Consider the following 25,037-nt stretch of genomic DNA (forward strand, 5'->3'; position numbering starts at 1 on the left):
CATGAGACATGTTCTCTGGAGCCCCTCAGCACTCTAGGGGCCATTGCTGAGCCCCACGGTGACAGGGTCCTTCTAGGTGTTCTGGCCTTTTCTCAGGTCACTGCCAGAGTTCACAGTATATTATCTTAATCTGCCTGTGTCACCTTTATTAACCAGCCCAAACTAAGAGCAGCAGATCTTGTTCAGTCTTTCCATCGCAACACCCTTTGCTGTCTCCATTCATAATCCTTTTTCCTTTTGTCTTTTGTCACCCATACTACTTGGTTAGTCACAGGCTCGGGAATTCTGCCTTAGGTGGTTACGAGAGGGTCTCGTGGCTGGCTCCTGTGCCCGAGTCCCAGGAGGAGCAAGTCTCCAGCTTGGGCGAGGGCCCGAGGAGACCAGAGCAAGGTGAGGAGTGATGTCTCCTGCCTCCTCCAGAGATGAAGAATAACAGGTGGGAGGCCTGTGGTGAGTTCTTTCCAGCAGTAAAGCTGTCTTCTCTGACTCTAGTTACATCAAAACAGCTGCCTCAGGATGGCAAAGAAGGAAATGAAGGAGTTGCTCAAAGGAGTTCTGTGATGCCACCGAAGGCAGAAAGATCAGAGGCGCTCAGCCAGCCCCCGTGAGCATCTGCCTGCGTTCCGTGGTGTGCTGTGTGGCCAGTGTGTTCCCAGAAAGCCGCTTAGCATCCCAGTATGCACTCAGTGAGTGATGCAGCCAAGGGTAAAGTTCCTTACAGAATGCCTGGGATTAGAGGCTTGCTTATGGAGCTCACTGTAGGTAGAAAGCCTTTGCATGTGGCTGATGACCAGCCAGATTGCCTTCTCAGCAATCATGAAAAGCAGGATGGGAACCTTTCCATTTGAGTACCAGCTGCATGAGAGAGCTTCATGGAATTAAAAAGGGGATCCTCTACCCTGCAGCAGTGTGAGCTTCTGCCTACATGGACACGGGCTTCTTCTGTCTTGATTGATGCCAGTGGGGGAACACTACTGAAAACCTTTAGCAATAAGTGGCCTTTGACTGGCTGGGCTGAGTGCTGCCCTAGAGCATGTCCTTTGGCTTCTGCATGGGCATCTTCAGGGAAGGAGGAGAAGTCAGAGATGATGACAGCTCCTGTCAGGAGTGGCAGTGGACTGAAAGGCCAAAGAAAGTGAACTGATTCACAAAAAGATGACATAATGACCAGGCGATGTCTTCTACACCCATTGGATCCAACCCAAACCAGTTCCTTCCAGTTCTGCTTGCAAAGCAGCTACATGTGGGAGAATCTGCCAAGGGTTCACCATAGATGTCAGAGGTCAAAAGATCGTCCTGCACCCTTGTGACTCTGATTCTCTGGTCAGAGCCCTGGTACATGCTTTGAGGGTGCTGTTGATTCATTGTGATGCATCAATTGCTAACAGAAATGAGTTAAAATGGTTCAATCTACTAAGACTTGTGGGGTTTTGTGCATATGAGTGGGTGTGGAAAGATTATTTGAATAGTAAATTCATCTGTTCTTTGTGGTTTTCATCTTGTTGGTAGCATAAACGGGAAACTCATTTCTTCCTGATTCATAGAAGAGCACTAGGTAAAGGGATCAAACTGCCTTATGTCCTGTTTAGTTTTATTCTGATTCCAGGCCAAAATGATTTGGCCTAATGATGTAATGATGTAATGATACTTATAGAATTTGTGATTTAATATTTCAACATTAGCAAACACTCATTGCCTTCTAGAGGTAAGACTTGTATGCTATGCTATGCCTTGACTAATGAATAAGGAAATAATGCTCCTAGGGTTTGATGTCCACTATGTAGACACCTCAATTGTCATTTAATATAAGCATGATATATTTTTGTTTAAAGTGTGGTTTGCCTACACCACACAGGGCAAAGGAGTGGGGAGTGTTTTGCATAATTACAATTTACTATAAAATAGGAAGGGGTGAGGTCTGCTTCTCCAAGGACTGTGATGGCAGTGTGGTCAAAGGGTAGAGTGGGGAGGGAAGACAGCATTAAGTGGCCTCTAAAACTAAACCAATGTCCTAGCCATCTTTATGATCCAAATCTCATCTATATTTTATTTTCTTTGGAATAGTAACAATAGTAGAATCAAATTTCTCTATAGCTGTCTTTTAGGGGGCCAGGATCATGTTCATGCTTTTCTCAGCAGAGTGCTTTGTAGCCTTTTCAAAGTACATCCACCTGTTCAAAGCACATCCAGCTAACCTTTTCCCTGCAATTCACAGGTACGTTGAGTGATGTTTGCCCCATTTTACAAATAGGCAGCCCAATCTGAGAAAGTTAAATGGATAGATGACACGTGGTTCCCAGCCTGGTTAGGGCCGGGCAGTGACAGAGGGCCGGACAGGATAACCTAGTCATCCACAACCACTCGCCTTCCAAATATCCTGATGTGGCACTTGGCCTGGGCTCACTGGGTTGTTATGAGGCAGAAAAGAGTGCAAAGGTAGGGCTGGGCCCTTGGTTCAGCCCCTAGCACCACAAAAAATAAAAGGAAACCAAATACATTCTGGGTGCATTCCTGCTTACTCCTCACTTAACCTTTGAGAGCTAGAATTTCTGTGTGCATTTGCAGTCAGGAAACCAAGGCCGCGGTGCATTCAGCCAGGGATTTTAGAACCGAGATTCAAACCAGTGGAGTGGAAAGCCACTCTCTCCGTGCAGCCTGTTGTCTGCACAAGTGAGGTAAATCGGTGGAACCTGATGAATTCCCCAGCACTTCATCTGCCTCTGAGTGGATGATTCCAAGAGTCCTCTGAACATTCCAGTGGGAATGAGTGGTCAGTTTGAGCTCAAGGAGATAGTCAGATTAACTCTCACATGCTTGTGCGATTGAGCCAGCATAAATGTAGGGCATTTGTGTTTCCCTTTCAACAAGGTTTACTGAGTAACTATTGTGTGCAAAGCATGCTGGTTACGGGGAGAGTACTTCAGATGAGCAGTGGAGCCATTTTCCCTCTGATATCTAATGGGCATAATGCTAGTTCACAGTATAGAAATGTGTCATCAGCTAATTGTTGATTCTGAAATTCTTCAGGTTAAAAGTTATGTAAATGTAACCAATATTATGCATAGATTGTGCCCTTTATCTTTCTAAATACTCCCATCTTCAAAATTAAACTACATTGTTGACTTCTTCCTTTTCTTATTCTTTTTCCTTCTCCTTGCCTTCCTCTTGTCCCCTCCTCCTCCTTTTTCTCCTCCTTCCCCCTCTTCTTCATGTCCTCCTTTCTCCTCCTGCTCCTCCTCCACCACTGCCTCCTTCTTTCTCCTCCTTCTCCTCTTCTCTTCCACCTCCTGCTCTGTCTTCCATGCTTTGCCAACCATGACTACTTTGTTTCCCATAGCCTATTGACACACTTGGCTTACATTTTACAAATGTCCTTTTTTTCCCCCTGTATATTAGAGAGGGATCAACAGGGTGTTCAGGGTCTCACTACTAGGTCAGACTCATAGTGATCCACCTGTTTACAGCCTCCCAAGAGCTGGGATTACAGGCGCATCCTACTATACCCAGTCTCAATTGCTGTCTCAGCTTGCCCTGGGGGCAGGGCCAGAATGGCTGGCCCAGGGATTGAACCTCCAGCCACTGTGCTTGCTTGCAGGGGCTTTAATCCACTGAGCTATTTGGCTGGCCCATTATAAATGTCTTTAATAGTGATTTTTTTTTTTTTTTTTTTTTTGGTGCAACTTGCCTTTACTTTTTGGTTTTCTGTAGGACAACTGAGAAAGCCACTTGAAGTCCAACCTCTGATTTTCTTCCCCTTACCAGCAAAGGCAATTCTGCTTAAATGTGTGCCCTTTTAAAGCAAATAAATTAGTCTGAGAGGAAACTCCTCAAGTCCATAGTTGTGTCCCAATGAAGATAAAAGAAGCTTATCTTCAGAGTCTGTGCTATTCTTTTCCATTTCCAGAGCATCCAATATATGAAACAAATACTTATTGAGCGCCTTCTCTTCTGGTCACTGTCCAGGGAACTCAAACATAAAAATTCCTGTCCCACAAGACTTAGATTTAAGTCTGTATTTGTCAACAGAGGTGTTGGAGAAACTCTGTTAGTGACAGCGGAATGCCTCTGTATGTTGAGTATATGTAGTACAGCCCACTACTACCAAACACAAAGGCATCGATTTGTATAAAATGATTTAAATTCAGATGTATCCCATATAAACAACATAGCTGAATGTCACAAACAAAATGTGCTAAACAAGCCAAACCAATGAGTCATTTTATATGACAAAACATTCCATATTAATCTATAGGTTTGTTTCATTTGTGATAATTACCAGGATGGATATATAGTAGGTATACTTTCTGTATGGATGTTAGATTTCAGTGAAATACTAATAAAATGTCTAAACAAAAACACACAAACACATAACTGCTAACAAATTCTGTCTCTATTTACCACGCTTAGGAATATGTGCTCTTCTGTCTTCCAAGGATAATTTAGAAAACACTGTACTTGAATAAATGTAAGCCAATACATGCATTTGTTAACTTGGGAACATCCCTCTAGTCTTCAAGCACTCCTCTCTTGATGTAGAAGGATCTACTTTTCACCTGCTCCACTGTAGTGGTGTTTTTAGAATGTCAAGAGTATTAGGCTAAACTTCAGTGCTGACTGAAACTATCTTTGGAGAAACAAAATGAGTCTTACACTTCTAGAAGCAAAAGTAAAGCACTCACCGACCCTTCCCTTGTCTTGCTTTCGGCCCTTTCAAGAGATTTTTGAGTTTTGGGTAAGCCTGCCTTTACTGTGAGTGAAATAGCTATCAATAAATGTAGACTATTCTAGAATGTTGGTGGGAGGGGAGTGGGGAAGCTGTGTGAATATGTAATAGTGCACTCTGGGGTATTTTCTCTATCATTATGGGAAAAGACATTCAAAAATTACTGTTTTCCTATAAACTGTTATGACATTGAGCACGCAGACCAGGTAATGATTTGCTGACAACTTCAAAATGTAATTTGCTGAAAACTGGCAGCAGGATACATTTTATTTACTGCAGTAATTCTTTGTCTACCATCAGAATGCAGAAGTAAGAAATCTTTCAGGGTACAGATAAGGATTGTTCCTTAAAATTCACCTTTGCTAAAGGGATGCTTATTCACTAGGGTTGCTTTTTTTCTTTTCTTCCTTTCTTTTTTTTCTTTGGTACCAGGAATCAAACTCAGGGCCTCATATTTGTTGGGCAGGAGCTGTGCCACTGAGCTACATCCCCAGGTCCAAAGTTGCTTTTTTATAAATGTGCTTAAAATATGTCCTGGTACTGTCAAGTTTAAATTTTTGTCTAGCTTGGTCTTTATTTTTGCTTTATAAGATATTTAGACTTAATCTACCACAGATGATAACAACTTTCCAAACCTAAATTTTTAGAAGAATATAAAAGATTGGGAAAAAGTGCTGTTTTTCAAGTTATGGAATATCATTCAAGTCTGGTTTTGATTAAGGCTACCAGTTTTCTAGGAATTGTGGTTTTTGTCAAATGAAGGTGAAAGGCACTGAATAAGCCTCTGGCTGGAGCTCTGGTTTGCTCTCAGAAGAGTGCAGAAATGCTCTTTGATGTCACCTACACAAATACATTAGCACATCAGGGGTAGGGCGAGTGAGGTACGCCTAGAGGTGGGTGTGCTTCCCAGCCCGTCATGAGCAAAGATGAGGGGAGGAGCACTTTAACTCTTTATGAATGAACATGATGCGCATTTTGTGTTGTATGCTGAATTCTCTATAACCATTGCAGGTTACATCTAAGCGTCTTTGTGTTTCTATTGAACAGATAGTTTTTGTGAGTTACATGAGATTATTTTAATTTCTCTCTTGGGCTTTAATACAGATTTCACAGCCTTCAGAAATATCAAGAGTGTTTTTGGATTTTCAGCCACTAATGAATGTTGCTAATTGTATGTCACTTCTCTTCCAGTGTGATCAATGAGAAGGTTTGGCACGTGTGTATTTCCCTGGCTTTTTTCATTTCTAGCATGATTACAGCATTCATTTTCTATCTTCTGTCTCCTCTAATTTTGTATTTGGTCTTGTAGATACGGCCCGAGAACTCCTGTGTCAGATGACGCAGAGTAAGTGGTTGTGCTCGTAGGATCTCATTAATTACTAGCCCACACTGCATGCTTCCCGTGCTCACCACTAATTGCAACGCGGCTCATGCTGCAGCAAGCTGAATGGCTAGCTGACTCGTGCAGCCAAGCGCTTGAACGTGGAGTGCAGAACGTATGTTTTGTGCAGGGAAGATGAATGAACAAGCAACCTCAGCGTGCTTCTAATACGCAGCTGGCGCTTCAAACTTAACATGTGCTTCTCCTAGACTGGGCATGTTGAAGTTGTTCTCGTTATGGCTTGGACATCGGTACCCCTTCTGACCACAGAATTATTAAAAGGGCATCTGCAGCTGTGCATTTAATTCTTGATATGTTGGGGCTTAGCGTTAACAATGAAGTAGTCATTGCCCTAGTCACTTTTTTTTTTCAAACTAAGAAAATAAACCCTAAACCACTAATTATGGATGCAGAAGCCCAAGTTCCTCCTAGGTTGGAATCGTATAAACTGTGGGATGCTTGAGGCTAAAACATTGGGGTTTTGTTCAAGTTTCTTGGCAGAGCAAGGGGTCAAGGATGTAAAACATGACTTGAGCTTCCTCTCCTGGCTACTTGCTGTTCATTCCTCTCAGAGATTTACTCTCTGCCCTGCACGCATATCCAAATTTGAGAAGAATACACACCTCTCATTTGTGACCACATTAAATCTGCTTCTAAAACGGATTTCCCAAAGTGCGAATCATTCTGCAACTGACCTACAAACAAAAAGTCTCCTTTGTGGCATACTAGCCTTCTCAGATTTGAGTAATCTGTGTTTTAAGAAACTAGATGAGTAGTTAATCCCCATTTCGGTAGTCTGCTGAGCCGGACATCTGTCCTGTCTGCAAAGGGGTTTTGTGTCCTGGTGGGAGGCCAAGCCACTGGGAGAATGAGCATCTGCCCTCGTTTTGCCTATGCTCTGTGTTTCAGCCTTCCCTTTTAGGCCATAGACTGAGGTGTTTATATACAAAGGGTGTAGAGCCCACAAATAGTATTTCCACTGATGACATGAAATTAGACACTCCACAATTAAGTATTTTTTCACATTGTGCTTTTCCCATGCTCAGTTCAAGATGGCGGTCTCTTTGGGTCGCCTGGCCCCGTTCAGTCAGGCCCTTTTGCCCAGTTCCGATGGGCAGTCTCTCACTGCCAGTTATCTGCACCCAAAATCTTGTGTCTCAAAAGCAAATTCATCCTGAACTTGACTGACTGCTCAGAGCTAAGTAGTCTGCAAAGCTGAGCCCTAGTTATTACTGGTAAAACCTGCAGTAGCAATATTTAACATTCCTTCAGGGGAGGATTGTATGAGATTGATAGGCAAAACACTACTTTGATTGGATGAGCAAAAACATTTTGATAGAATGGGTTTATTCTTCATCACTGCAAAGCTGCTGTTCAATTTGACTAAAATAGATCTCTGAGAAACTACAGGGTGGAAAAAGGAAAGCTGCAGTCAAGAGCTTTTGGATTTGGTGTGCACGGGAAACTGAAACCTCACCCCAGCAAATACAGTTTTTTTAAAGGAGGGAACTTCCTTCTCTCCTCTAAGTTTACAAAGTCCAGCCCTGTGGGACAAGAAGAGTTAAAGGAACTTCTTTCCCAGAGGTCTTATCTGGCAATATCCAAAGTGCCCAATTCCTGCTTGGAGTAAACACAACTTACATGCCAGGAGCAAAATAAAAAGCTGTTATTGGGACTTAATTTATTAAAGAGAAATCTATGTACTATTTTTAGTTAATTCCTGCATTCTCTTCCTTTTTCAAAATCTTTAAGGGCAATTATTGTCACTAGCTGATTTATTAATAATTGACATACTCTTCAAATACAGCCCGATCAAAAAAAAGATTGCCCTTGAAAGAGAACATAGGGCAGGGGCAGACCTACCACACAGGCAGACAGAAATTTCCATTTCAAGCCGGCCAAAATCATCCCTGAGGATTTCATTTCACCTTCTTGCCCTTTCCTGACTTACACACTCTTCCTCAGCCAGTATCCTCCCTACCAAAGTGTCTGTACCTTGGAGCAGCAAGAGGCCATTTTATTCTGAATTCCCTCGCTTTGCCTTTGGCCCAGAAGTGACGACCAAGGGTCCTCTGTGAAAATTTGCTCTCATCCCTCAAAAATGGCAGCCTAGTCTCAAGAGAGTCCCAAGTTCTTGTCCTAACAGCTCAGGGCCAAAGGTATTGGTGCTGAATAAAACGGTTAGGTTAAATCACTGCAGACCGTTCTGGAAGCTGGTCTCACAGGGTCACTCCAGCTCACCCATCCTCAGACCTGCACTTCTTCATTTGAGAGGCTGAACTCAACCTCTGCACTGAGGGACATTTCTAAATGGTGACTCAGCTCATTTTCTATCAAGTGTTGTCAATTCTCAACTTTCTCAGTTCCTTATTTTTGAGAGGACATACAGATATCACATAGTTTTGTTGTTTCTTTTTTGGCCAGTTGGCTGATACTTCTTTTAAATTTTTTTTTTTTTTGAGAAAAATAATACTTGCTGGTGTAAGAGAAAGCAACCAAGAGTTTTTCTTTTTAACCAACATTTGGCCTGCTTTGGGCCGAGCATGGTAGTCAGAGCTCCACGGGGGAGCCAACCTGGAAACCCACGCCACAGAAAGGCAAGCTGAGGCCTGTTCCTGGCTATCCAGGCCTTGTAGGAGAGTGCCAAATCTGGGGCCTTGGAAAAGCTGCCATTCCCATCCCTGGATTCCAGAAGATGACCTGGCACTGTGTTTGATTCAGTGCCCTAACCCAGAATCCTGGCCTTTAGGAACGATAGATGGCAAAGCCGAGGAAGGGATCTACTTTTGCTGCCAGTCTGCCTCCCACTTCCTGGATTATGTGAGGATTCTATAATCCTAGTGGCTCCAGCTACTTGGTGGCTTGGAGAGGTTTGTATCTTTTAAGGTCTTAGCAGAGATTATAAATTGCCTTAAAACATAACTGACGGGAGTAGATATTTTGAAGGTATTTTTTTTTGTTTTATTTTTCTCTTTTAACTAAGAGAGGAAGAGTGGGATGGATTTTGATGTCCTTCTGGTAGGCCTGGTTAGGTGAACATGAGTTTGACTTTTCTATCCAACTGTAAATTCCTAAGTCTTTCTTAAATAACATTAAAAAATAGCATAAAATAGGTGAGAAATTACAGTCTTTCTTCCCTTTTGAGGACTGTGGTTTATTTTTGTGTGAAGGCACAGCTGCTGAAATCAACACTACCCACTGAGTAGGGGTGGCAGCTTCTTACGGTGCCAGTAGAAGGCTCAGATCAAAATCTGTCTGTACAATTAGATCATTAGAAGGCTCTTGGAAAAGAATGATTACATGGGCAGCCTTTTAATTTTAGTTCCCTTAAATCTGACTTAAATCACACAACATCTGGAGGGAGGAGAGACGTAGGGACCATTCATGCAGATTTGCTCCAAGTGGGCTGCAGGGAGGGTGGGCGGACGCTGCCTGGGGCGTCCAGTGCTCTGTGCATGGGCTCCTACCAAAGAGCCACCTCGCCCAGTGTCTCTGCTGCTGCTACCCAGCGTCTGGCCGTGGGGCCTTGACTGCAGGCATCCCTGGTGATGTCTTGAGTTAGCTGCTGTCCAAGCACATGGCTTTTCTTTTTCTCTGTGTTAAGCCGGCTTCAGAAATAAGCTATCGCTGCTTTCTGTACCAAGTGGCTAACATCAAACTTTTAAAGGGCCTTCATCTCTTGAGCTTTGGATTGTGTAGCTCACTGGGCCCCAGAGATAGCAGAAAGAAAGAAAAGGGGAGGGGTAGAGAGGAAGAAAGAGAAAGAGAAAGAAAAGAAACGGGAAGCTCTTGGCTTCTGTTCACATGCTCCTGTAGCTGCCTCAGCTTGTGCTAAAACAGAGGTCTATGCAGGTTCTGGTGTTCCTCACCATGGGATAAGCTCCTATAGACTGTGCATTGTATGTACGACCTAAGAGGTTTAAAAAAAAATTGTTTTCTCTATCTTTTTTCATAAAGAGTAAATTCAGATATATCTTGATAAAAATTGAAATGATATATGTAAAGACATGGCATACATACTGCTTTATATACTTTATTCCTTACTCTTACTAGAAAATATCTTATTTTCTTGATTCCAAGATACCTCCAAAAAGGTACCTTCAGTTTCAGTCAGTTTTTCAGTCATTTTTACAGGAAATTTAAAAAAAAAAAAAAAAAGACTACATCAGACATACACATCATCAATTCCATGGTTCAATATAATTCAGTAGTTAAAGGATACATCTAAAACTAAAAAAAATATGAAGCAGTAGGCGTCTAAAGCCTAAGGCTCTGTTGGAAAATTAGAGAAATTGCCACAGAAACATTTACTGCAGTTGGGTTCCGCTTCACGGAACGCTGCCCCCTCCACAAATTCTCTCCCAGGCTCTCTACTTTTTAATTCTTATTTTTAAATATACTTCCATGCGAGAGGAGCCCGGGACTTTGAGCACCTGCCCTAGCTCTGCAGTACCTGGGTTAGAACGGCCGCGCACTGCGAGGCGCCTTGGCTTCTGCGGCTCCCGGCGCGGTGGCGCCCCCAGGCGGCGGAGCGGCCGCGCTCATCTCGCTTGCTTTTTGTTTTTGCTCTGGGCGCGCAGGAGCACGAGTATGTTTGACATGCGGTGTGAGGAGGAAGCCGCGGTGCTGCCGCACAGCAGGGCCCGCCAGGAGCAGCTGCAGCTGATAAATAACCAGCTGAGGGAAGAGGACGACAAGTGGCAAGACGTAAGTCTCGGTCGCGACCGCGTGGGCAGCGGGAGGAGATGGCCCGGCTGGGTGAGGGGACCTGCGCTGGGAGGGAGCCCTGAGAAGATCCCACAGGCGACACGGGAAGGGGACTGCAGCGACTTGAGGGTGGCCGGGAATGACAGGGATGCACAGTCGGCAAGTACCCTTCCTGGAAGCTCGGCCTCAAGGAGGGAGGGGGGCGGGCGAAGGATGCCTCTAGTGGTGACACGTAGGACCCCTGGCCACCCTGAAGGCGCACCTGGCTGCAGGCCCTGCTAAGGGCTTTCCCTGTGACCACCACCCACTGCTTCTAGTAACCAGGTAGCCGAGTGCAACAAAGTTACTTGCGCAGTCACAAAGCGATCGACCGGGAGAACCGGGATTCAAACCAGGGAAGAAGGGTGGAAGTGGCTGCTGGGGGCTTTGAGATTATTGTGTGCCTAGAGAAAAGAGCTAATGCTGGGTGAGAGCTTGAAATTAGGGATGCGAGGTGGCAGAGTGGGTCGTTTTGTTTAATTCTCACAAAACACTCAGATAGCTATTGTGCATCTGACATGACCATTTGTCAAGATAGTTGACTTCTCCAAAGTTGATACAATGCTGTCATAACAAGTGTGTCTATGATATATTGAACACTTACTCTGTGCCTGGCACCTACTGTAGAATGACACTGAAACTACAGGCTTGTTAACAGCAGTGCCATTACCATTCCCACTTTCCAGATGAGGAATCTGAGGAATAGAGAGGCTAGGGAACACCTCCGAGTTTCCAGCAACTAGAAAAGGTAGCACCTGGTTATTTCCCACCACTCCACGTCCATCTGACCCCAGAATCCCCACCAAGCAGCATTAGAACTCCCTGTCAACTTGCAGTGAGGTTGTTCTAGAGGCCACATGAATGAATACATATAGAATTAATGATTCTATAAGACCCCCTTTTCTCTGCCTTTACTTCTAAGAGGAAACTAAATCTCTCTCTGCCATTCTATAATTAACAGCCCTACTTACAATGCAGAGGTGATAACTAGGGGAAAATGAAGTTTCCTACGATTGCCTTATGAAGCAGTTCTCTAAAATTTAGCAAGTGCCATGAAATTTGATTGCATGCTTCATACTGCTCTTGTTTTTTTTTTTTTTTTTTTTTTTAATAAAATGCTGTCCTGCTCTGGCTCGTGTGGATAATATTTGAGTATTTCCTGCCTTTGAGATCCTTGGGCCAAACAGAGTTACGCTGGACTATGTGGGGATGCCAACCAACCCTCTTCAGGGTTCACTAAACTCTAAATCTTAGAAATGGAATTACGTGCAAGCTGCAGAATATTCTGTGTCCCCTCCCGCAGGATCTGGCTCGTTGGAAGAGTCGGAGAAGAAGTGCTTCTCAGGACTTAATCAAGAAAGAGGAAGAAAGGAAAAAAATGGAGAAATTACTGGCTGGGGAAGATGGGAAGGGTGAACGAAGAAAAAGCATCAAAACCTACAGAGAAATCGTTCAAGAAAAGTGGGTCCTTTCTGTTATTTTTAATGTACAGTATCTAGATGTGCTTTTCCTTTAAAATATTGGTCATGACAGACCCCGTGACACCAGTATCTCACTCTCTTGGTTGAGATCTACCTTGGCTCCCACTAAGGTCTTCTTTGCCATTTCTGTGACTGTTGATCTTGTCCTTGCTCCTCCTTCCCTGCCCCATCCCCTAGGGAGCGGAGAGAGAGAGAGTTGCACGAGGCGTACAAGAACGCACGGTCCCAGGAAGAGGCAGAGGGGATACTTCAGCAGTACATCGAGAGGTTCACCATCAGTGAGGCTGTTCTTGAGCGCTTGGAGATGCCAAAAATTCTGGAAAGAAGCCATTCAACAGAGCCAAACTTATCCTCCTTCCTGAATGACCCCAGCCCCATGAAGTACCTGCGGCAACAGTCACTGCCTCCACCCAAATTCACTGCCACTGTTGAGACCACCATTGCCCATGCCGGTGGTCCAGATGCCAGCGTGTCAGCAGGCAGTGGGTCTCCAAGCAAAACTGTCACCCCTAAAGCAGTACCTATGCTGACCCCCAAGCCTTACTCCCAACCCAAAAACTCTCAAGAGGTTCTGAAGACCTTTAAGGTAGGAGGGGTTCTTTAAGAGTAGAACCAAAACTGAACTCCAGGTGGTCAATAGAAAGCATGCTGGCTCAAGGAAATGCCATCATTTTTGCCAAACAAAAGCCAAATGTGTTAACATAATGGTTTATCTTGGGGTCCTGGGAGATTTGATCAGTAAATACTTCAGGAATAGATGATCCTCAGTTACTGTTCTTGATGCCCCTGGACCCCAAGGAGGTTGAAACTTGAGTCATTTCCATTAACAAGGTCTGTTTTCTAGTTTGGCATAGTGACATGGTCTCTGTACAGTAGAGGGAAGAAGCCCTAATTCAGTAACACCCTAGTATTTTTTCAGCTATCTGGAGGTATACAAAGTTTTTAAGTACTTTTGCTTTACATAAAAATATGTACAGCTACATCTCTTTTAGGAAGAGATTGACATCATATCCAGAAAGAGGTTACAACTGAAAAAAAAAAAAAAAATACAAGAACACATGGAAACATGGGATGTACTTGGGCCTCAGATGAGGACCAAAGTTTTTTTAAGTGGAAACAGGCTGGCTTGTTTTACCAGTGAATGTGTAAAAATAATGCTCCAGAATCAAAGAACTTTTGACAGCCAAACATCTTTTTTCATCCTCAGATTCCAGTCTTTTCCCTTTTGTAGTGAGGAGACTTTCATCCCTTGTCTTAAGCTCTTTTGACTTTAAAGAAAAATCAGTTTACATTGTCCTTGAAGATTGCGGGTGTTTATAATAGAAGACAGAGGTGGAATTGGTCTTTTTAGGAGATGTGACAGTTTTGACTGTAAGAATTTTATGTGGCTCAACTAATAGAGCTGCGTGATGTTCCTTTGTGAATTTCACAGGGAATCAAACAGAAGTTTCTGACTTTTGCTTAAATGATTCTGACCACAGGTTTTTAAGACCTGTGTCTTAAGCTATGACAAGACTGAAAAGATATTTCAGCTGTCTCTTCTGGATTAGATTGAAATGTCAGTCCCTTCCAGGGAAGGGACTGTGTCTTTGCGCATTACGGCTTCATCCTAACAGCTTGGCAGTGGTGACAAGGACATGGGAGGCCTTGCATTTAGTGCATAAACTAATGATTTTTTCCCTGAGATGAGCTATGGACTGTGCAAACCGTGCACACACATATGTCCCCACACCTAAAGTGCTCAGTGGTCCACCTAAGTATTCGTCTACTTCTTTTATGGGGACCCATGATAATGAGTGGCCTGTGACATCCCACCAAGGAAATTTTTATGTTGAGGTGGCCCTGAACAGGGAGAGGTAGGAGGTCCCTTTATTTAACTGAGGTATATGATCTGATCATTTAGATAGCTGTTTCCCTTTCTGTATGTAAAGAGTGCACTGTGATTATTTATCCTGAAGAGTTACAGTAAATGACTGGAGGATAAAACTCAGACCGAAGGAACCTCTGTCCTTCTACATCGGTGCTAGAGGGTGTAGAGGCCTCAGAACACCATTGGAAGGATGGGAGGAGTTGGGAGCCGGGGAGAGGTCTTGGAGCTGGAGCTCATTCTTGGCTAATGATTGTCTTCTGGACCCATCACTGGCCTTGGTAGCTGTCGCTTCTATTGCTAGCTTATAGCTGCATCACTGAGGGGCTGATCGGAGGGCTGTGGTCAAAGGTCTTAGGTAAGCAAGGCGGTAGCTCCCAGGAGATGCCAGCAGGGAAGCTGAGGGAAGTGTGTGTGTGTGTGTGTGTGTGTGTGTGTTTGTGTGTGTGTGTTCTTGGGGCCAGCGGAAGGCAGTAAATCCTGCACATGCCAGTTGTTTCTCCAGGACAACAGAACTAAGAGTGAGGGAAGCACCCAGCTCATTGAATCCCATAAGTGTCCCCCATCTTAAGGGAAAGTGTAGGACTCTAGTCCCAGCCACTTGGAGGCTGAGGCAGGGGGATTTCATGAACCTGGGGATTCAGGACCATCCTGGACAATTTAGGAAGACTCTCATCTCAAAATAAAATAAAATCCACACTACATTTTTTAAAAGCTTAAGCCAGTACTTTTCAAAATAAGAGTTGCCACCAGTTGCTACATTATTAAGTCATTTTAGTTGTTCAGAATGGGCTTTTTTAAAAAAAGATGTATTTGTTATAGGGTCTCACTATGCAGCTCAGACTCATAGTGATCCTCCTGTTTCCTGTCTCCCCAGTTCTGGGATTATAGGCATGTCTACCACTCTTGGACTTGGTGACTGGCTCAGCACACCTGGGGACAGGGCCAGTGCAGCATGTGGGACCAGGGACCAAACCTCGGTCCCTATACTTGCCTAACCAGGTGCCTAGTCTGCTGAGCTATCCCACCAGCCCTGGGCATTTTTTAAACAAATGAAATGGAATGGATTAAAAACAGCATACTGACCACACACAATAAAGATATATATTGTGTTGGGAAACTTCCGTTTTAGGAATATGTACTGATTTGTGATTTTCAAAATTATGTGGGTAACACGATAAAGTATGCACAGCCAGTGGCATGAGGTAAACAAACGATAGCTGATTCTTATGCTTCCATTACTTTTTTCTAAAGATTTTGGATGCACAATAAGCTAATATTTGAGTTCCTAAAATGTGCCAGATTCTGTTCTCGACAGTGTATATATCACAGCTCCAGATAACAGCAAAAATCTCCCTGAGAGCTCTATGAGGAAAAGACTAGTAGGGTTTACATCTGACCAGAGAGGAAAAGCCAAGCTTGGCAGAGGCCGTGCTGCTGCCGAGTGGCAGTGTTCAGATTCGAAATCTTAGCCCACCGCACCATAAGCCCACTCTTGCAAATCCTGCTCACACTGCAAGCAGAGATTTCTAGACACCTCGCCAGGCTGACCACACTCTCTGTTGCTCCTGTCCTGCTCTCATCACCTTCCCCTGACCTGAGTGAAAAACAAAGATACTTTGACATGCGTCTCAAAGAAACTGAGCTAACGAAGTTAACTAGAGAAGGGGATTTATTGTTGCATGGCACAGAGTCGGAGGCCCTGCTTCCATGATAGTGTCAAAGAAAGTACCCATTGCCTCCGCTACCACCATGTGGTAGAGTCCAAATTGTGGAGTAGCAGTTAGAACTTAAATAAGATCACTACAACCTCCACACATGGCATGTGATGGTATTTAAGATTCCTTGGTTTTCTGTACTTAAAAATAAAAGCACACCATAAATCAGGTGAATGTAAAGTATAATCTAATAGTGAGGTGGCCCAGCAGCCTTTTAAACATATCCTTAAAGATGGCTTTTATAGAAGCCCTGACTTCTAAACCCATGAAAACATTTGCGAGAGCTCGTTCTTTGTCAGAATGTGATTACTTAGCAGCAGTGCTCTTAGGTAAATCTGGGTGTGTTACTTTGTCACTGTCGTTGGTTGTGGAATAGCATGTTTTGTTCATTCTGGCTTTTACAGGTAGATGGCAAAGTCAGCGTGAATGGAGAGACAGTCCATGGAGAGGAGGAGAAAGAAAAAGAGAAGCCTGCAGGGGCACCTGGCCCCTCCTTGACCAAATCCCAGGTGTTCGAAGGCGTGGCCAGAGTGCACGGGTCCCCAGTGGAGGTGAAACAAGGCAACAACAGCATTGAGATCAACATCAAGAAGCCAAATCCTGTTCCCCAGGAACTGACAGTAAGAGCCACACTTTTTCACCCCTCTTGGGGATAATTGTCTCATGGAAGAATAGTTTTTGAAATATGTAGAGTATGCCAAAGATGGATTCATCTACATGGAAAGATCAGTTTCCAAGAGCTGCCACAACAAAGGGCTGCCCACTACATGACTAAACAAAGGAATTAATTATTTCATGGTCCTGGTGGTTAGAGATCCAAAGCAAGGTGTTGGCAGGATCCGCTCCTTCTGCTGGCTGAGGAGAACCTGCTCCCAGCTGCTGTCCTCACTGCCCAGCCAGTCCTCCCGCTCCACAGCATGCATCATCCCAATCTCTGTCTTCACTGGCGCAAGCTGTCTTCCCTGTAGGTGTGTCTGTGGGCAAGTTTTCCCTTTTATGATGACCCCTACTCCGGGTCATTACTCATCTTAACCAATTACATCAGCAACAGCACTATTTCCAAATAAGTTCATGCTCTGAGGTCCTAGGGACTTTGGGGAGACATTTCAAAGCATAACGATGGGCTCTAATTAAAGATAATGCATTTTGTGAACAAAAACTGACTTTTTCTTACCTTCATATTATTGTTCTCAACTTCCCTGGTGGTCTAGTGGTTGGGATTCGATGCCTTCATATTACTGGTCTCTGGGGTTATAGAAAAAAATGAATCTTTACAATGCTTTTTCTGCTTGGTCAGGACCTCATTAGACTTGCTAATACAATTTGAAAATAACTGGTACAAACAGAACCTGATTTTCTATTTTTGATCATATGTATAAAAGGGTCTTTTTCTCATTAGTTAATAAGAGAAAATTCATTAAAAGTAAAAGTAATTTTTATTAGCTTATCCCTTTAAATTCAAGTAATTTAAAGCATTAAAAGACTGCCACATTGCCAAGCTGAGAAAAGGATGGTGACTCTAGAACACAGAGCTGAGAACTCTACGTCACATCTGGCACTGGGGGTACATCACTGGGCAGATTATACTTTCTTGGATTTCTCACCAGAGAGACTCATGCTGGTTGTATTGATCAAACCCAAAGTGTCACTGCCACAGACACAGCCCAGCTTTCGGGATTCAGGCTGGATACTGTTCAACCTCCCTTGTCTTCAACTGAGGCCAACTTCCTGCCATTTTAACTTCTACCATTTGAATTTGTGTCTTGGGTGAAGGGTGGGGAAAGCTGTTGAGATTTCTGCTCCAGCACTTGGAAAAATTTGGTCCCCAAGAAGAGTTGTCTTTCAGTTCCAGAGCTGACGGTTGGGTGACCCAGCTGGCTAAAACCCCTGCAGGGGACAAGTTGTGAATTTTCTCATGGCTGGGATTTATGTTCTGAAGAATAAAATAGCAGTTTTAGAGGAGGTAAGAGGATGTCATCTTTATCACAGTGCCCAATGCTTTATGAAAGAGATTCAAGTGGAAAGCACACCAAATTCCTTACCACAGTAGCCTGTCTCCTCATCTCCAGGAGAAATGTTTTGTGCCCCGGGCAAAAGCTGAGTCTTTCCCCGCCAACTGTAATTTTACCTTTAATTTGTATAAATCTGACTACCTTTGAAGAGTTCTTACAGATTGTTCTTGGGAAACTGAATACTGAGTTCTGCTAACAGTATGGGAACTTAACCGGTGGAATGAACATTAACATCTGCTCTTAAATTTAAACTAGAAGTGCCCTAAATTAATTAGACATTATAGGGATATAATTGCTTTTCTAAATCATTCATTCTTCCCTTATTTCATTTTTGCCATACTTTAGCTTGAGTGTTTTCTAAATTCTCTTCATTGAAAAAGACTTTATCAGGCGTGGTGGTGCTCACTTGCAATCCCAGATACGCGAGACTGAGATAAGCGAACCTCAAGTGCAAGGCCAGCTGGCCAACTTAGAAATACCTTCTCTCAAAACAAAATTCAGAATGTGCTGGAAATATAGTTCACTGGTGGAGTGCTTGTTTCACATACACAAAGCCATGGGTTTGATTCCAAGGACTAGAGGGAGAAAAAGATTTCACAGTAAATACTGCCCAAAGTAGCTTATTTTAAGAAAAAGCAAAATTCCATAATCTGAAAGGATCTGTGTTATTTCAGAAGCACACGCACTATGACAAGGAGGGATCCAAACAAAAGATAACCATTTAGACAGCCTCAGGATGCCAGCCTAAGCTCATAGAAAAGTCCATGACTCTTCTTTCTTCCTTGGCATAGTTGCCAGGCTGGGAGTCTGCTCCAGTTCAGTAAGCCCTTACGGCTCTGATGGGTACCACAATAGCTCCTCGGCCCTGTCTTTACTACTTTGGGCTCCTAAGCTAATGAAGGCAGGCGCTGCTAACTTACATTCTGGGTTGGTAACGATCTCCATCTATCAGGCCAGAAGCAAAGTTGTTAGTTGTGCTCTGTGGAACTTCAGCTCATTACTGAAGCTCTTCACCCATGCGATTTAAGACACCCAAAGTTTTCCCTCTTACATGGGCTTGTGCCAGAAGTCATTCTAAAGAAGTCACTTTTCCAGTAACCCACTCCTCAATTTACTTCCTCCTCCTTTATTCCAACAAAAGCTTTCCTTAAGAATGCTACAGCCAGTGTATTTCTGTTGGAAAGGTGGAATGAGTTGATTATGGCAGACATATACTGACCAGCTTGAAACGGGAGGCTCAACTCCAAAGGCTCCCAGGGAAGGCTACCAGCTTGGACGTGGCTTTGCTATTTCTAACTCATATACCCAACTGTCAAAGGAATAGTGTTCTTCTTTTTAAATAGGGTCTTTCTTCCAAAAACTGCATTCCCAACTGACATACTCTCTACAGAGGAGTAGCCTCACCCACCACTGAAATGTCACAATTTCTCTAGGGTGAGCTGGAACTGTTCGGAAGGCACAGCAGCAGCAGCAGTAGACAGGAGAATTCATTCAGAATGTGAGCGAGGGCAACAGAGCAGGCAGACATAACAACCCCCCCCACACACACGCACACAGGGCAGGAGACGTAGGCAGGTCAGCCTCTGAGGTTCACAGGAGCACTTCTCTGACATGTCATTGCATTAGTTCCCTTCTACCGCATCTTTGTCATTGGACACTGTTAGGACCATAGTTTTCTTCTGGTTGAAATAAATCCTGTACTAGGATTTTGGTTTTTTATATTTTATATTTTATTCTTGCTGCCCTACCTCTAAGGAAATGAGATTGTAATAGCAACTACGCTAAAGTTCTGTTCCTGCTGAGTGTGGTAAGTGCCTGCTCATAACTGACAGATGAACCCTATTTAAAAAAAAAAAAAATACATTTTAGGACGTTATAAACTTGCTGACAAGAAAAATTCTCTTAAAGGAACTGGAAAAATATATAAAGCAATATATAATTAAATAGATTATAGAGTAAGTAGGCCAAAGGGATGTATTAGATTGCAAGAACAAGAAAGATCATTATAGGTTGGGTGTGGTCTGGGAAGGTGTGTGGGCTGCAGGTTTTGAAACTTGACCTGAAATGTAGGATTTGCATGAGAATGGAGGTGGGGAGGCAGGCAGTTCCCTGTGTTGGAATAGCAGGGTGGAAGGCGTGGGCATAGTCAGGCTCTCATGAGAGGACCCAGGGGGGCTGAGATATGGTGAGCATGACCGGGGGCTATCCATTAGAGGACACAAGCTTGGTTTCTGCCCTCCCAGTTAGTTACCCATAAAATTGTTCAGCGCCTTGGTCATGTCACCATGTGGAAGCCCAACATTTTGCTTTGCATTTGAAAATAGTGGCTTTTGTTAGACAATCCTCTCACACCACAGATGCAGAATTCTAGGATCCAGGGTTGGGAAGAGATTCAGAGGTTCCTCTAGTTTGAGGACATCTATCCTGAGTTTAGGTAGACCACAGAAAGAAATCTGTGTCTCCCTTGAAGCTTCCCCATGTTGTCTCGGTCCACTATTGGTGACATTTATATTTGAGTCTATTCTTCCTCAGTGATGCACAAGTGAGCCTTTCCTAAAATACCTGAAGTATCCCATGAACCAGCATCCAGCTCCATTTGAACGAGCGAAACTTTTTGAGGCTTGGTTTATATTTTAGTCACCTTTTCATCACTGAGATGCTATCGCTGAACCAGTAACTTAAATGAGGAATTTGCCTTGGCTCACATTGCACAAGCTCCAGACCGTGTTCGATAAGCTTAAACACAAAAACAGCGTGCTGGAAGGACGTGGGCAGAGGAAAGCTACTCTGCTCATGGCAGCCAGGAAGCAGCGGGAGGAAGGGAGGAGCCAGGAGAGGAGACACGCCCCCGCAGGCCCCAGGCCCCGCCCCTTCGGCCCAGACCTCACCTCCTAACAGCAAGTCCCCTGTATCATCCGGAGGTTCACCTTCCACAAGCCCTGACTCTCGCTGCGTGAGGCCTTCTGAGGACATCTTGATCTAAACCCTAACGTTGATGTCAAGATTGTTATCCAACGAAGGGACGAAAAAGGGTCTTTCTCTTCAAGGGCCAAAATGGTGATAGATACAGATTTTTTTTTTTAATTAAAGTAAGAGCATCAACATTACTGTATGGAACTATATAAATTTCAGATGAATCAGATGACTTTCTTGCCATCTTCCTGCTTCATTTGTCAGTTGTCCCTGCTGTAATTCTGTAAAAAATATACAGATGTGAAGTGCTTTCTCCAGAGGTAGCTGCCTTTGCAGACTCTCATGGGACTCCTCTGGCAGCTCTTGTGCTCCTTCTGTCATCTCCCTCCATCCCTGAGGCTCCCAGGCTGCCTCAGACAGTGACCCTGCTGCCGTTCCATGTCTGTTGGTTGGCCCCTTTCACCCAGTCAGCCCAAAGGACAGAGCCACCCTGTGCCTCTTGGCCAGCACCTTCCAGCTGGGGTGCCCCAAATCTTCCTCCTTGGACTGAGCCAAACTCAGCTCATGGATATGTAAACCACTTCATCTGCTTTACGCAAACTAAATAACAAGGTAGATTTGTTTTTCCAATCTCAAAAAAAAAAGTCCATGGCCTTCCTCTTAGAAATTCATCACTTTTGTGTTTTCTGATCCAGGAAAACAATCGGACCTTTCTTGAAACATTTCACTGTGCAGTGAGAGCGGGCTGAAGGCATCCGAGTAGGCGCTGTTTTCTTCGAGGCTCAGACCAACTGCAAATTCCTTCTAGATGTCAAATGTCAACAAACATTTCTTTAGAAACTATTTTGTCATCTTAGTCATAGTTAAATTAAGTATTCTTTTAAAAGTCATAATAGGTTTTTAGATCCAGAAGCACTTACAGATTTCGAGAAAGTATATATTAGGGAGAATAAAAAATTAAACTCGGCCCATCTTAGCTGGATTGGAGTCTCATATTGGCTTGAAAAGTACAGCACAAGATACAATTTTTTTTAAGACACAGACAACCAGATCATCATGAAGCTTCCCTTCTATCTTGGAGCAGCAGACTCTTGGGGATCCAGAAGTAAAAGGAGAAACACATATGGGGTACCTGGGTCCTGAGCCCAAGGTAGAATTAGACCGGGTTTATTGGCTCGTGTCCAGACAAGTTATTTAAGACTGGAACCAGGAAATTGCTCAGAATCCCAGAATATTTGCTCAGGAGAGGACCTTGGGTATCACCATTCCAGCCCGTGGAGGTTAAATGACCAGCCCAAGCTTCACAGCCCTGCTGGGCAAGAGACAGAACCATATCCAGCCCCAGGTCTCAGGAGGCTGTTGCCTCTCTGCACAGTCCCTGGCTGAGCCAGCCCATCAACAAGGTTCTAGTTAAAAGGTTCTAGTAACCAGGTAGATTTTGTGGCTGGACCACATGCCTGTCAAGTCAGGAAGCTGCCACCCCTCTCCTGTGTCCTCAGGGCTGAGTCTAGCACCCAGCCCAGTGTAGATCCCATTCTGAGTCAACATGAAGCCAACTCTTGGCTTCAGTCACATCCAGGGATCTGTTTTTTCACTCATGTTATTCTTGAGAAAATGTTACTTGTAGGCAAGGGAAGGCTTTCTCTGTGCTTGAGCTATAAATAGAAAAGTGTGGATCAGAAAGTGCTTTTCCCAGCAAGGCAGGTTTCTTTGAAGCAAACCTCCGATTCTATCAGGATGGGTGAAAACTGCCAACTTTGAGCTCATTTCTTTGGCAGCGGTGATGTGAGGACAGGAGTTGCAAGCCTCCAGGGTGCAGAAGGCAGACACAAGCTAATTAATCTGGCTTTGGAGATTCCCCCTTGATTACAGATAGCCTGTGTGCATTGCAAAACACAGAAAACTACAGAGAAAATATAAACTACCTGTTACTCCAGCCACCTAGAAATTAATACTATGAAGTTTTAAGTTTTATTTTTATTAGTGTATGTTTTCAGCATGGTTACATTCATCATGGGGCGTCAGTGTATAACACACCCTAATTCTTTGCACGTATCTTCCCCTTCTCTCAGTCCCTTGTCTATCTTCTTTTACTCCATGTGTGTTGTGTTTTAAAACAGGTTCATCTTATTTCAGTGTTGTTGTGGCTTGCTTTTTCTCTTAATATATCCTGAAAATTTTGCTAGTGGTAGCCTGCTTTGGGTGATGGTGTGCATTAAAATAAGCTTGAGAGTAGGAGTTCTATAAATAATGCATACTAGGAAAATATTTGTTTTCCTAGCATGAATTATATATCTGGTCCCTACCTCTGAGAACTTGGGGTGAGTGGGTAAGAGAGGAGGGCATTTGAGTTAGCAATCCCGGGAAATAGATCCAATTAAGTTGCATTCTGCCCTGGAGGATTCCAAGGAGTTCCCATCTTTTGCAGAATGAACGAGAAGCAGAAGAAGGAAAGAGGATAGAAAAGGCAGTTTGAATAATTCCAGCAATAAGCTTGAAACTCTCAGCTACTGATTGCTTTGTGTGGATCGAAACCCTTGATTACTGGGGGACCTCTTAGGGTTAGGCCTGGGGTATCTTCCAGAGGCTGCATGAGGGCACTTGCACTATGGGGACACTGAATCCCCTGGTGGGCTCATCCACTGGGAGCTTAGAGGCTGTGTGGAAGCAGGGCCTGCATGGAAGAGTGAGAGCGTGGCCCTGGACGAGGCACTGCCTTCCTGATTCCTGGCTTGTCCCTCTACCTCCTGCCTAGCACAACCTGAGCCACTCTCCTCCCCATGATTTCCACCATCCCCTTTTTTGCCTTGGAGCCAGCTCACTATGGACTGAGACCTTGTAAACCATAAGCCACAATAAACCTCACCTCCTTTAAAGGGTGGGTGCCAGGTGTTATATCTCGATGAGGAGAAAAATAATGACACAGTGATGGGTTTGACTCCATGCCCAGATGGTAACGCTTGGGGCTAATCAGCCCTGAGCAGCGTTCCAGCCTCCTCTGTCTACCAGCAATGTGGTCCTGGGCGGGCACTTGATCTCTCAGGCCTCAGTTTCCTCACTGTACAAAGAGGACCATATGGGCACTGTCTTTAAGCTTTGCTCTGAGGCTTCAGTGAAGTTATCGCTATCAAGTGCCAGTGGGCTGACACGAGGTAGATGCAGCAAGCCTCTTCATAGCTGTTGCTAATGCTCCTATCATTTTACCAAACTGGATGCCAGGATGCTTTAAACTGTCACTTCGAGATAAGATAAATAGGGTCAAGTGATTTAGAAATGTGAGAATTCTTGAAAGTAGAATTTCTCCATTAGTCATACAGACATAAACTTTACCAGAATGTGGTACACTGGTAAGATAATCCTGAGTGAAGTAGTTAATGCCGAGATCTCGTCTTGCTTGCAGTATACATTATGTCTAAAGGGCTTCATGATTGTCTTACGTTATGGAGTCCAAGTGGCAGTCTTCCACATTTTAACATCTCTAAATCAAGATTTCTCTTACAATCAATAATGTGTCACTTTTAACAGAAAGTTTATGTTCTTTCTTGTAGTACCTGCAATAATAATACTTAAAATTGTTGTTCTTAGATTTAATAAACTATGTTCATGTCTTTGTTCATTTTTAGGCAGCAGAAGCTTCGGCCCTTTTTTGTTGTTAGTTATTTATAGTAATTGGAAACATCAGTGTTCCCTAGAAGACTGTTCATCAATATTTAACTGCAAATTTGTTTCCCAGCCTCAGATAGTTTTCCATAATCTAATCCATTTGGGAAAGAAAGCTCAAAATCTGTATTTCTGCCAGTATTTTATTTCTTCCTATTTTTTATTTTAATATTATAAAACAAACCACTATCAGGTATTAATTTTTTATGTGTGCGCTTTAAATAAAACCAGACTTATTTTTTTGTATTTGCCGATGCATTTACTTTAAGGACTTTTATTTTGGTGACTAGAGAAGCAAATTTTGATTTAATTCATAGATTAAATTATATATTTATGAGAAATCAATAAATTCATAGCCTTTTGAGGACCTATGGAAATATTTTATTTTATTTTTTTTGCATTTTAATATTTTACTAAAATATATTTGTAACATATAATAATTACATTTCTGTTAGGCAATGCGTGCATGTCAATATGGCATCTTAATCAGGTGACTTCCAGTTACATTACTCCTGTGAGTGCCTGCTCTGATGTTT

The 25,037-nt window shown here is 43.5% G+C and overlaps 1 protein-coding gene across 14 annotated transcripts in view; it reads left to right on the forward strand.

Moving 5' to 3' along the window:
- Positions 1–25,037, forward strand: part of Limch1 (LIM and calponin homology domains 1) — a 359,165-nt gene that overhangs the window by 290,660 nt on the left and 43,468 nt on the right. For 11 of the 14 annotated variants that reach the window (XM_023702751.1, XM_023702753.1, XM_023702759.1 and 8 more), the window contains 7 exons: positions 269–390; positions 493–604; positions 6,033–6,068; positions 10,685–10,811; positions 12,154–12,311; positions 12,509–12,917; positions 16,321–16,536. In XM_023702751.1, coding sequence (XP_023558519.1) covers positions 269–390; positions 493–604; positions 6,033–6,068; positions 10,685–10,811; positions 12,154–12,311; positions 12,509–12,917; positions 16,321–16,536 — 1,180 coding nt within the window. The remainder of the gene's footprint in view (positions 1–268; positions 391–492; positions 605–6,032; positions 6,069–10,684; positions 10,812–12,153; positions 12,312–12,508; positions 12,918–16,320; positions 16,537–25,037) is intronic. The other 3 variants (XM_023702762.1, XM_012517242.2, XM_023702763.1) reach the window with 1 other exon arrangement.

This window comes from Octodon degus, unplaced genomic scaffold, assembly GCF_000260255.1.
Source record: "Octodon degus isolate 3935 unplaced genomic scaffold, OctDeg1.0 scaffold00158, whole genome shotgun sequence".
Lineage (NCBI taxonomy): Eukaryota > Metazoa > Chordata > Mammalia > Rodentia > Octodontidae > Octodon > Octodon degus.